Source organism: Cydia strobilella, chromosome 18 (assembly GCF_947568885.1).
Source record: "Cydia strobilella chromosome 18, ilCydStro3.1, whole genome shotgun sequence".
Lineage (NCBI taxonomy): Eukaryota > Metazoa > Arthropoda > Insecta > Lepidoptera > Tortricidae > Cydia > Cydia strobilella.
In genome coordinates this window covers 2,758,261-2,771,839 of record NC_086058.1, presented here as the reverse complement: position 1 = coordinate 2,771,839, position 13,579 = coordinate 2,758,261, and the positions used below count along the sequence as shown (strand labels likewise).

Genomic DNA, 13,579 nt, shown 5'->3' with positions numbered 1-13,579 from the left:
TACCCTCTCTACACGCTGGCCCATCTTACTGAGCCAGTATGATGGCCCATCGTATAGAGGAGCTATAGGCTTATAGGCCAGTGCCCCTATCCCGCAGCGAGCAAGGATGCCACAAGTGCCCCAACGAGCTCTTAAGGTCACAGTCTCACAGTTAGGCGTTCATTTATATCAATACCTAGACATATTGGGAGCATTGGTTCCTTTCTGTAGTTTACTAGCCTGACACAGCGATCAAGGACAGGAAGATGTAAAAATTGTATATGTATAGGTATTGGACGTTCATCACACCGTAATAATACTGTAAATTAGTTTTTTGCGCGTTGCGCGGGGCCCGAGGGCCCCGTGGTCATCGTGTTGTTGTTGGTGTTGTTGTTGGTGCTGTTGTTGTTGTGTTGTTGTTGTTGGTGCAGTTGTTTTTGGTGCTGTTATTTTTGGTGCTGTAATTGTTGAGGTGTTGATGTTGGTGCTGTTGTTTGTGCTGTGGTTTGTGCTGTTGTTGTTGTGTTGTTGTTGTTGTTGTTGCTGTTGTTGGTGCAGTAGTTTTGTTTTCCAATTGAAAAAGTAATAAAGTTGTACTTGTTAATTTTTGCATTTATACATTTACTCAAAACTTTATTATTTGGCTGACCGTGTTGCTATCAAATTATATTTCTTTTTACTATCCGATTTATGTCTAACGTGATATGTCACAAAAAAATCTTGTCTAAAGATTATTTAGGAATGTCTAAATAAATCATAAGGTAGTGTAATTAATAATAAATACATATTTAAAAAAAACTGATTTGCTTCGGCAAACTGGCCGATTAAAGTCTCTAGCAGACACATAAAGCTTCATTGCTTTTGCAAGTTCTACTTCTAGGTTGTCTAGATCTAGGGTGCAAAGTAATTTTTCAATCACACTCAAGTTGTCAGAACATACTAAGTAATATATTTTAAATAGTTAAGCGGCTGGGTACCGCTATGTTTGGGCATTGTTTAACTTGATATACGAACTGAAATTGTTGTACTGTTAATGAACAAAAAACTTTACTGCATGAAATATGCCTGGCTTCTACTGATTAGAAAGTAAAATTAGCATTGTTATTTTAACAATAAGTACAGATAGTTTATTTCTTATTCTTTCATTTTTTTATGTTTTTGCACACTGCATCTCAGGTGTATTATGTGGTACAAGGTACAAGTCTTCTTCTTCCTCGCGTTATCCCGGCATTTTGCCACGGCTCCTGGGAGCCTGGGGTCCGCTTGACAACTAAATCCTAAGAATTGACGTAGGCACTAGTTTTTACGAAAGCGACTGCCATCTGACCTTTCAACCCAGAGGGGGAACTAGGCCTTGTTAGGATCAGTCCGGTTTTCTCACGATGTTTTCCTTCACCGAAAAGCGACTCGTAAATATCAAATGATATTTCGTACATAAGTTCCGAAAAACTCATTGGTACGAGCCGGGGTTTGAACCCGCGACCTCCGGATTGAAAGTCGCATGCTCTTACCATCTTACTGCTAGGCCACCAGCGCTTCTGTGTTATGTGGTACAAGTGATTCTCAAAATATTTTATAGTGTCCTATTGGATTTTTAATTAGGTACATTAATTATTAAGACCCTACTCTGCCGTAGCATATTGTACATTGCGTCAAGTATATACTGAGTCACAGTAGTCAAATATCTGTCTTTCTGTCGAGGCTGACTGTACCTAACTTCCTCCAATTAACATTACGATACAGACTAAATTCCTGCTAATCGTGTTTCAAAAAACAAGGTGTGTCTGTGTGGTAACGGTGTCGGTGTACAAACGTCGAGGCGCGGCGGTCACACCACCCGTCTCCACCAATCACGGCGGGGTACTTACTCCAGCGTTTTACGATTCACTTTCCTCATGCTTTTACGTGCACTGTCGAAATGTTTGCACCGTTGCACCATCGTATGTGGCTTGAATCTTGAATATGTCTCACAAAAAATTTACTATGTCACTGTAATAATTTTCAACACACCCTTATTAAATCACATTTAGAAACGGGTCTATCGCGAATTTATTTTGTTACCTTTATTTACCGACGTTTCGACACAGGTTTCACTGGTCGTGGTCGCGGCTAACTGACGTCCCAGCAAAATGTCAAAACAGAGATTTGTGTGACTACCCCACGAAAAGTGCATTTAAAGTTCGAGGTAGACATAAAAGTTAATTATTGTCAATAGTCCGACACACAACACTCACAACATCCGCGCACACATCCGAAGATAGATCCCTTGGCTTTAACTTCTGGATCACTGGAACACACCCTTGTTTAGGAGTAGCTAGCTGCTAAATTAATTTTGGGTAATTTATTGATAATTAACTATATTGTATATAAAGTTACAAAATGCTCTATTAAAGAAAATGGATTAATTAAGTTTAGGTACATGCACTCTTAATAAACTATACATTCTGAGTTATTAAAACATAACCTGATTCTCTTTTCGCTATAGATTGGTAAAGCACATAGAAAAAAATGTTTAAGCAAAAGTTAGCAAAGAATAAATTTTCCAATACTAAATAATTGAAATAATTCGTACTCAAACGATACGGTGATGCTATTTTTATTTCGAGTAAACATTCATTAGGTACCTACTTAAGTGAAGTTATTGTTAATCGATAATATGATGTGTTGCATTAGTTGCACAAACAAACGTGTTATTGTTACAACTGCAATGACATTTGCTCCCTAAAACTGGTTAGAGAGATAACATTTCAACTAATAACTTGACTAGACCGAATAAAAGTAAGTAAGTTCTTCTTCCTCGCGTTATCCCGGCATTTTGCCACGGCTCATGGAAGTCTGAAGTCCGCTAGACAACTCCCAAGAAAGCGACTGCCATCTGACCTTCCAACCCTGAGGGGAAACTAGGCCAATAAAAGTAATATTTGAATCATTAACTGCTTTGAACTGGTATTTTACGAGACGGAATCCTATCTAAATGCGCTGCGCTATGTTATCTTCGGGAAATATGATGCACTCTCGCGTTCAACTACTAAATGTATGTAATGTATGTATGTCACTTTATTGCACATAAATAAGTTTAGGTACACAAAATAGACATAACAAAGTAAAAGATATGTACAAAGGCGAACGGGGGGGGGTGTATATTATTATTAAGCGTATAAAAATGTTTGTGTCTTCGGTTTGTTGATTTGTTGAAATACTGTTCATGTACTGCATGTATCGGCACTACCCGTTCCAAGCTATAGGCAAGTACGTAGTTTCCTGCTATCCTAAGGTTGTCTCGAAGAGGACGCTTTTTTGCGATAAGACCGCCTATTGAAGGATACCTAGTCTTAAACTTGTATTTAATTTTCTGTGTATTTTTAACTTTATGGTGCACATTCAATAATATTTGTTTAGTTTATTTAATTAATTTGTTATCAGTAATAGGATAGGTATAGTCTGAAAAAAAAAAACTATTTAAAACATTGTATCTAAAAGTGTTTTAGAGTACCTATTAATTACACATATAAATTAAATTACTAGCTAACATATCATTAAAATAAAAATTAAATATGTAAAATTGGTTAATATGACAGATTTCTCAAGAAAACATACGACAGATTAAAATATATATTTTTTACAGTTAATAGAAATTAAGAAATGCATAAAATTATTAAAAATAAACAAACGGATCACGTTTTGTTGGATTATATGATTTAGTTTCTTTTAAGTTTATGCAAAATGACTCCCATTATAAGTATTATAACTAGCAATTTGCCATTTTGTCACACAATTATTAGATACATTATTAGTATAACTACTAATATAATAAACGTTCTAAAAATAAACCGTAATCGGCTATTTTCGACTGGACAATTAACACTGTTCGGTGATCTCAATTTATCATTAATGTCATTGCCATTCTAATTAGTCACTGTCTCAAAGGTATATAAACCGAGTTTAATATTTCGGGCGAACAACCTGGTTACAATAACACTGATAAGATAAAGCAAGTATTAAAACAATTCTAGATATTGAATACCTACTCAAGCATTTCGTAGGTAGGTATTATCTGTTAGTTATTCCTTTACTCTCGTAACGTTTCCTATTTTTTAATTTTAACCTTATTAAATCAGGATTTCGTTTGTTTGAGAAAACAATGAAACGAAACAAATGCTAGGTACTTTATTTGGCCTATGAAAGGCTCTAATTTAATTGAAACGGAGTGTACATTGTCATATTTGTAATAGACGTTGGGCCTCACGAGACTAAGTAACACTGTCTTAAATTTTATACCTACTTATATTTTTTTAACAAAAATAAGTGTTTTTTTATTTATTTGCATCATACAAAAAATGTAAACAACTTGTCCGTTAATTATCATTAAAACGCTTGTCACCCTACAATTAATTTCCAAAATGTCAGGGTTAGAAGAGATGCCACAATATCACTTGCAGATAGTAAACGGTAATTTCGAAAGAGCTCGTAAGCCTTCGATAGCTCAGTTGGTAGAGCGGTGGACTGTAGAAGGCAATCTTATCTGAAGTCATCCATAGGTCGCTGGTTCAAATCCGGCTCGAAGGAAACTTTTTGTATTTTTTTTAACTAAAATACATACCAACTTTAATGTTATTGACATTTATTTATTTTATGTTTTTTTTTGTTATTTAAATCTGCATTTTTTGTGTATTATTTATATAATTTAAAGGTATACTTCGAACATTTTAAACTACATATTATTTAAATCGTAAGAGCTATAAACAATTAATAATTAATAATGAATAAATTATAAATATAGAACTTTTAACACTAAACTTTCCTTATTAATACCAATAAAATTGTTAAGTAATGTTTCTTCATGTTAAGTCATCATAATTATACCTATCGTATGTATAAAATAAAAACGTGACCGGATGATATATTGAGGCACTCAAGAGAAGCTAAATATACGGAACTCGATATTTCCTTATCGTATTTCTAAGCCCCGTGGATAGCTGAGTTTCTGGTATAAAATTCACACATTCATTTATCTACGCATCTATGATCATAATAATAATAAAAAAATATCCTAAAAAAAATCGTAAAAAATAAAAAAAAGACACTGTTTCCGCCCGGGATCGAACCGGGGGCCTTGTGCGTGTGAAGCACACGTGATAACCGCTACACTACGGAAACTTGAAAACTGAGTGCGAAATTTTCAATCACATGACAATAATACACCTTTTAAAATTTCTACTTACCCTTACCACAGCCACGAGCGCCAAAAAACCAAAACAGGAAGCAAAATCCACGAAAAAAAACCCGAGCCGCGAGCGCCCTCTACAACGGCGCTTGGAAGGCGTTCGGCCGAACACAACGCGCATCTCTTTTATACCCTAACAAATTGTATGGCGCGGTGACCACCCGCTGAATGCGTTCATTACATTCGTATTATGGGAGTGTTTTATTATCCGCAAATTCGTAATAGAGATCGCACCCTGTCTGTCATTTTTATACCCCGTACTACAAACACTAGCTTACGACTTTTATTTCGCTATGCGCTGCTCCATCGACGCTTGAGGCTGAAATATTCCAATATAACTCAGTAAAAGCAGCAATGAATATCGTGCTTTCAGATTTAGTAGCTTATGTATGTGCCTTGGTGCGGTCACAAGGAGAGGTCCTACGTCAGTGGACTGATTATTCCATGTTAGTCAAAGAAATGTGTAGCAAAATTACTTTTCATCATGTTTTATTATCAATCTCATACGTTTTGATGTAGCAAATTGCTTGAATATTTTTATGGCTGTCTATGATAAATATTTTTAACCTTCAATGCAAGGGCGGAGCGATGTTTTAGTTTTACTCGTAGATATATATATGAGGCTTGTTATTGTTATACAATATATGTTATACCTCAATAGGGGATATTACATAAGTTGTGGCTTTCTGATGACTTGTGTTGTACTTAGTTGAGTACTAAGATTATTTATTTAGTTGTGATAATATATATATATATGTATATATATGTATTTATGGGTATATATTTGTGTTTATATGGATATGTATTGTATATATATGTTTATTTTATATTCTAGATTACAGGTTTTAATTATTTACGTTTGTAATAATTGAAACATAATTTACTTTCTGTTCATAGTGTTCGTTTGTCTATCTTGATCTGTTTATTGTTTCATTCTCAATTGCTCAAAGGTTGACTGGAAGAGATCCCTTATAGGGATAAGTCCGCCTTTGTACATTGTATATATTTATGTTCTTTTATTGTGTTTGTAATCTGTCTTATGTACAATAAAGTGTTTACATACATACATACATTACGGCAATTTTCTGCCACCAGTGCGCAGCACTAGCCTTTTTAGTAAACCATAGAGTAACTTATACATACTGTACCTGAACGGTTTTTGACAAGTTTTCAGAGATAATAAAATATGACATTGATGCATCAAGGCGGTTTTGTTTACAGAGGACCTACCGGGAAACGCGAATCCGAAATTTCGCTATCTGCCTCTTTATCGCTCGAATATGCAAGAGTGTTTGACACGGTAAACAATAAACCTATTCTTATTATTATTATTAGTGACAGAGATGTTAGATAAATAAATTTTCTTGTTTCACGATAGTTTCAGATTGTGGTAGTGGCGCCCTGGCGCCCCCTACGCAGAGTTTCGCGTAATATTCCCTATTTTAAGCTAGGCCAGACATAACTCCCTACTAAAAACCGGACAAGTGTGAGTCGGACTCGCCCACCGAGGTTTCCGTACTTTTTAGTACTTTTTAGGGTTCCGTACCCAAAGGGTAAAAACGGGACCCTATTACCAAATATTACTAAGACTCCGGTGTCCGTCTGTCACGTCACAAGGCTGTATCTCATTAACCGTGATAGACAGTTGAAATTTTCACAGATGATCTATTCCTGTTGCCTCTATAACAACAAATACTAAAAACAGAATTAAATAAATTGTAAGTAGGGCCTCCATACAACAAACGTGATTTTTTGCCGTTTTTTGCGTAATGGTACGGAACCCTTCGTGCGCGAGTCCGACTCGTACTTGTCCGGTTTTTAGTGTTGTTATAGCGGCAACAGAAATACATCATCTGTGAAAATTTCAACTGTCTAGCTATCACTGTTCATGAGATATAGCCTGTGGTGACAGGCAGACGGACAGATAGACGGACGGACAGACAGACAGACAGACAGCGGATTCTTAGTAATAGGGTCCCGTTTTTACCATTTGGGTATTGGGTACGGAACCCTAAAAATGTAAACGTGCATAGAATTAGAAAAGGAAGGATAAAACAGACCCCACATAATGTATTTCAGTCAGATGGCATGATGACATTATCATCAACAACATCAATGACGAACCAACTACTTTATTTACCATTTCCTTTACCGAGGGCGCCACCGTCTACGTACAACCATGGTATCAATACGCAGTGCCGTTAGTTCCAATTTAATCCGGCCGCAAAGATAACGTGGTAATTAATTAATTTTCCAATTCCCTTATTGAGGGCGCCACCGTCTACGTCTAACCGTGGTGTCCGGACGCAACGCCGTTAGTTCCAACGTTGTCCACCCGCATAGGTAACGTGGTAGTTATTGTGTTCAGTAATTTATGGGCAATTTTCAATTTCTACTGGAACGACGGATATTGTGCCGTCCTCCAGGTTAAGGGGGAGTTGGTGAATAAATCCACCCAACTATAGTCTACAAGCGCTACCCCGAACCCGAAACACGATTTTCTTAAAATTGACGTGTGAATATTGTTTGAATGTCGCAGTAGTTGTGAGGCAACATATTTTTTATAAATCATACACTATTATATTTTCTGGCCTAGTGGGTAGTGACCCTCCCTGTGAAGCGGTGAAGCCGATAGTCCTGGGTTCAAATCCCGGTAAGGTCATTTATTTGTGTGATGAGCACAGATATTTGTTCCTGAGTCATGGGCTCATGGGTATGGGTATGTGAGTGATATCTTGCTACCAGTGGAGTCTACCTTAACCACTTTTATTTTAACTGTCTATGTTGATCCGTTGGTTGGTGGGGTTTAATAAATCTTAAAGTAAATTGTGTATTTGATCATTTTCGTCAAGGTCAAAATTGTAACCGTCAGATTAAGGAAATGAGTACAAACAAAGAGGATATAATATTATAGAGCGTTACTGTCCTAGTAAATTTTGTAACCATAGTAAATTCACTGCCATCTATCGACACACTTTAAAACTAAAAATGAAGATTTATAAAAATACGATAAAATGTATTTAAATATATATGGATAAATGATTTTTTTTATTTGCATTAATTATTTTTATTATTTTGACCCATGTTCTTTCACTGATATGCGTTAAAATTGTTAAATAACAAACGAAACTGCCAACGCCCTCTATACGAGAGTAGGCCAAAGGTAGAAGCGACATCTAATCGAGAATCAAATTTTCGTCATTTTCGAGGCAAATTTTTTCCTTAGACTGTATCCATCTATTACCGAGTTATATCTGCTGGAGTATATACTTTTAACTGCCCTCCAACCTCCGGAATTTTAAAAAAAATGTAGAAGCTTGACGCTTCCCTGATCGGTGGAAAAGAAAGCATTATATAACATGAAGATAAAGACAAAGATAGTTTATTATTCAAGTAGGCATATTACAATGCGCTTATGAACGTCAAATAAAGCTACACCGGCTCTAACCCTAACCTCTAACCTAACCTTTTATATAGTTCCTATTATTTGATTTTACGATTCCAATAGGACTACGACACTCGAGTAACTACAAATTTAGCATCTCCAGCTCCACATTATTGGACGCTTATAGCATGTAAGATAACCCGTAGTTGGGTTACTCTTTGCTTGGATTTGAAGCTTGGAATGTAGGAAAGATTATTTTGACCAATAGGCAGTTTTCAAAACAGCTTAACCTTAAGCTATTTATAGTGTCCATTAGCTGTTTCCGTGTTTTATTGTCTAATGCGCTATCGGTGAACGAGTGGGTTTCTTACGACTTCGACATACCTAATAGTAAGCACTGTTTTAAGTTTTAGTCCCTCCAAACGATTACGAAATACCAACACCCCAATACAGATTTAATGGTTTTGACACGACCTTGTAGATCGCTCAAGCTGACTGGTGCATGCGAAATGAAGTGAAAGTCGTGCGTGAGATGCGCGCCAATCACCAAGACGATCGTGAGGTCGTGTCAAAATCAGTTCAAAACCACAACAAATTGCTAAATTAGAATTTAGAATCGACCCCCCCCCCCCCCCCCCCGAATGTAGACGCCAAATTTCAGGACTGTTCATGTGATTTCGACCTTTGTCCTAGTTCGATTTTATTAGTTCCATAACCACTTTGAAGGCAAGCTCGTAATTGCATCTAAATTTTATTTGACGTAATCTGTTTGAAGAGGGCGACACGATGGAGCTGGGGTGCTCAAAAGAGGAAGGCGATAAGGATTTATTCTATTTAGTGTTGTTAAAAGACTAGTCTTTAAGACTTTTGAACCTTAACGACTCGCGAACCTTTAAGGCTCAAGCTTTGAAAGCTAGAGCGTTAAAGGTTTGCTCACGAAGCGGTTTAGAACTCAAACTTTTTATGACTTGTCAAAATGAAGTCTTTAAGACTCGGGCCTCATAGGGAACTCTAGCTTTTTAACTTAAGCTCAAGCCCCCGAACCTTAAAAGCTTGTGTCAAGCTTAGAGCTCATACGTTGAGCTCTCATTGCAGAAATTAGTTTTGTGTAGAGAATTTACGAATATTATAATATACCTATCTATATCGGAAGAGTCACTGTTAAGTTCAGTTAACGCATTTACTGCCTGCAACGTATACATGATGGACCATTTAGAACCGTGATTCCGTTGCGTATGTACATCCAGATACATTTTCTATGAAACTATATTTTAAAAATTTCCCGTTCCGTTCCGTCCTATGAGTGAGTCATAAGAAATAAAAATAAAAGTATTTAAAAAAAGTTTTTTTTTGCTTTTGCTCGAGCACTCTTTGTCAGCGCAAAGATAGATATAACTCCGTAATAGATGGATACAGTCTAAGGAAAAAACGTGCCTCGAAAATCAAGAAAATTTGATTCTCGTTCAGAGGGCGCTACTAGTTTTGGCCTACAGTCGTATAGATGGCGTTGACGGTTTCGTTTGTTATTTAACAATTTTAACGCATATCAGTGAAAGAACATGGGTCAAAATCATAAAAATAATTAATGCGAATAAAAAAAATCATTTATCTATATTTAAATACATTCTATCGTATTTTTATAAATCTTCATTTTTAGTTTTAAAGTGTGTCGACAGATGGCAGTGAATTTACTGGGGTTACAAAATTTACTATGACAGTACCGCTCTAGTATAAGTTACTCTATGGTCAGCGTGTTCACATTTCACAACACATACCTATTACCTATTCATACCAAGTTTCAACTTTCTAGTACTAATCACTGAGCCAACCCGCGGACTGACAGATAGACGAACGGACAGACATGGCGAAACTATAAGGGTTCCTAGTTGACTATACGGAACTCTAAAAACGCGAAAAGTCATAATTATCTTTTTCTGTTTTTCCCTATTTCACAAAAACGTATTAAATTTCACCCTACCCTATAGCATAGGTTGATCTTATTTGTTAAAAGCTTTTACTTTTTGCTCCAAGCCTTTACTGCTAAAAACCTTACAGACTTAAACCTTCAAAGCTTAGGAGGCTTTATAGCTTGAGGCCAAAAGACTCGAGGTTTCTTTGCTCGTAAGCAGCAACACGAACTCTTAGTTCGAGTCATTAAGGTTCCGAGGCTTTAAGGTTCGAGGCTTCAAGACTCAGCAGTCGCGACTCAAGTCTTGTAGTTTACGCCTCAAAGCTTAAATTCACAACACTAATTCTATTACATCTATTTTTTGTTGCCGAAGACTTTCTGCTATCTTGTTTAATGTTGGTTAATACTAGTGTGCTTTAAGTCATCTGCTTTAAGACTAGACTCAATTTTTCACTCATAATTTATTTGTGGCTTGACTTGCTTTAAACTTGTTACAGACCCAAGTCTTTTGTAGAGTAGAGACTTGAGTTCTTTTCAAATCTCTCACTTTGTTTACAAAAAAATACGAGTCTAATATAAGGTAGTCGACGTACTAGTCTTTATTCTGTTCTGACTATTCTGAGGCTCGAGTATTATTGAGTTGTGGAACCTTAAAAAAGACTGAGTACGGTTTTTTAAGCGTTGAGTCTTATAAAAACTATTCAAATTATTCAAATTTAGACTCAAAAGACTCGAGTACAGTCTTGGTGCCAAGACTATCTAGTAAAGTCTGATTAGTAATATATGATCATTGTCAAGAGGGCGCTGTTATTATCATGTATAGGGTGACAGTTCAGTATAGTGTGAAAAAATTAGTTCCAGTGAAATTCCGCAACATGGCGCGTGGTCAGGCTTTACTTAAATATGAATATTCCTTCAGCAGCCATGTCCGTGGAAGGCGTAATGGTGTCCTACAACTACTCCGAGGATGGAGAGCACTCTAACATCATCACCGTCTCCGCGTCAGGGATGAAGTTCTCCAAGCGCTGGGTCCTCACACACGGCTCCATCCTGTCGCCCCTCAAACAGGTCACATTTACATTTGTGGTATTTTCTATAAAAAGGGACCTTATTACAAGCTTCACAACACGCCGCCATTTTTTAGCGTTCCGTACACATCTAAGGAATCCTTGTTAAATAATAGTCTGTAAAACGTTAAAAACATTTTATTTTGATAATTGTAGTATTTGTAGTTAGTTTCTGAACGCAACCTATTGAAAGAATCCTTTGAAAGAATCCTGTAGAATCTGCCTGTCATTCTGTCTCCGCTTTTTTCAATGTACACGAAATAATGTTTCATATAAAATAAATAAGTATTCAAGTATTAAAAACCTCTGATTTATTATTTAAAAAACCTCTCAATCCTTACCTATAGTTTCGCCATGTCCGTCTGTCAGTAACGATCACAGGATCGTTAGTGCTAGAAAGCTGCAATTTGGAATGGATACATAAATCAATCATGGCGACAAATGGTAACATAAAAACTACATATAATAAAACGAGACCCCCCCCCCCCCTTCCCTCCCGCCTTTGTAGATACTTGCAGTGAAAACTATAGCGAACATCATTATCGGTTAAACCGTGTTTAAGTTTAGTCTAAAAAGACGTGTAGATAGGGAAGGAAGTAAAAAGTGAAGTTTTAACAAAAGAACTTATTATTCCTGAGTCTCCAGAAAACTGATTACTCATTATAATCCTACAGGCACAAGCCATCAACCACGCGAGAGGCAACCCTATATTGAAAGAGGAGTTCTACGACAACCTGCCGGAGATATACGTGACGTGCGAGAGAGAGACAAAAGAGGGGAACGTGTATGACGATGTGGAGAGACTTAGTAGGGAGAGGGATGATGGGCTGGAGCACAGTAGTTACCAGATCAGAGTGCTTACTGGAAGGTGAGTTATAATGACAAATCCCATACATTTTGTCAGGAACCATACGCGACTTAAATACAACTTATAAGTCATTAGTGTATGTCTCACACAAACTGTCATTTCCTGAAAGGAAATCAAATTTAGGTACCTCTATACTGCGACCTGATAAAAAACTGGTGATACACGCCCATCTCAAGACGAATATGAAAGTTCATGGATAATAGGTTCGAGGGGGAATCAATAGCCTGTTAATTGTTATGATATCGATTTAACCTAAAGACATCATGAGGTGATTGTTACCATTAAAACAACCTACCACAGATAATATTATACTTACTACTTATAAATGAATGAAGAACATAATCACACCTGTATTTCTAGAGGACTAAGCAGATATAAGATATAACACATTTGACACGACCCTGAAAGACCTACCTATATTTATAAAATTCATCTCTCTTTGAGACTATAAAATCATATGATTCTTAATAACTTTTCTAACTTGGTTAATAAATGTTCGCCAAAATCAATCTTCTGACCTACTTGTCTTCCCCACATAATTCTTACATATATTATACATGTTTTAGAATAGTCCACATCTGGCAATGCCCGATCCTAAGCCGCTGCGTCGACGACATCCTTTACAGTTGGACCATCGGGCACCGCGACGGTGACATAGAGAAGCAAACGCAGCTGGGCAAGGCCCTGCTCTCAGTGTTTGTGCTGGTGGACTTGGAAAGCGACGACCGAGGTAAGTCACTCTTTAAGCTTTCGATGTCTGACAATGCCCAGTGCTGAGCCGCTGCGTCGACATCCTCTACAGTTGGACCATCCGGCACCGCGACGGCGACAGAAAAACAAATGCAGCTGGGCAAGATCCTGCTCTCAGTGTTTGTGCTGGTGGACTTGGAAAGCGACGACCGAGGTAAATCACTCTTTAAGCTTTCGATGTCTGACAATGCCCAGTGCTGAGCCGCTGCGTCGACATCCTCTACAGTTGGACCATCAGGCACCGCGACGGTGACATAGAAAAACTAACTCGGCTGGACAAGGCCCTGCTTTGAGTGTTTGTGCTGGTGGATTTGGAAAGCGACGACCGAGGTAAGTCACTCTTTAGCCTAGGTTCATCTACAGATAGATGATTGGATATCGCGACGGTGACATAGCC

General features: G+C 37.2%; 1 protein-coding gene and 2 non-coding genes across 5 annotated transcripts in view; 2 read left to right on the top strand and 1 right to left on the bottom strand.

The window, feature by feature from the left end:
• The window catches only part of LOC134749474 (peroxisomal leader peptide-processing protease-like), a 30,790-nt gene that overhangs the window by 3,558 nt on the left and 13,653 nt on the right, over window positions 1-13,579 (top strand). The window contains exons 2-4 of one of the 3 annotated variants that reach the window (XM_063684412.1): window positions 11,420-11,565; window positions 12,239-12,432; window positions 12,999-13,162. In XM_063684412.1, the coding sequence (XP_063540482.1) occupies window positions 11,422-11,565; window positions 12,239-12,432; window positions 12,999-13,162 (502 nt within the window). In that variant the 5' untranslated portion in view covers window positions 11,420-11,421. Of the gene's footprint in view, window positions 1-11,400; window positions 11,566-12,238; window positions 12,433-12,998; window positions 13,163-13,579 lie in introns of those variants that run through there. The other 2 variants (XM_063684411.1, XM_063684410.1) reach the window with 2 other exon arrangements.
• On the top strand, window positions 4,452-4,545 carry Trnay-gua (transfer RNA tyrosine (anticodon GUA)). The gene is made up of 2 exons: window positions 4,452-4,488; window positions 4,510-4,545. It is a non-coding gene; the product is annotated as a tRNA-Tyr (tRNA).
• Trnav-cac (transfer RNA valine (anticodon CAC)) lies at window positions 5,064-5,136 on the bottom strand. Its single transcript has one exon. It is a non-coding gene; the product is annotated as a tRNA-Val (tRNA).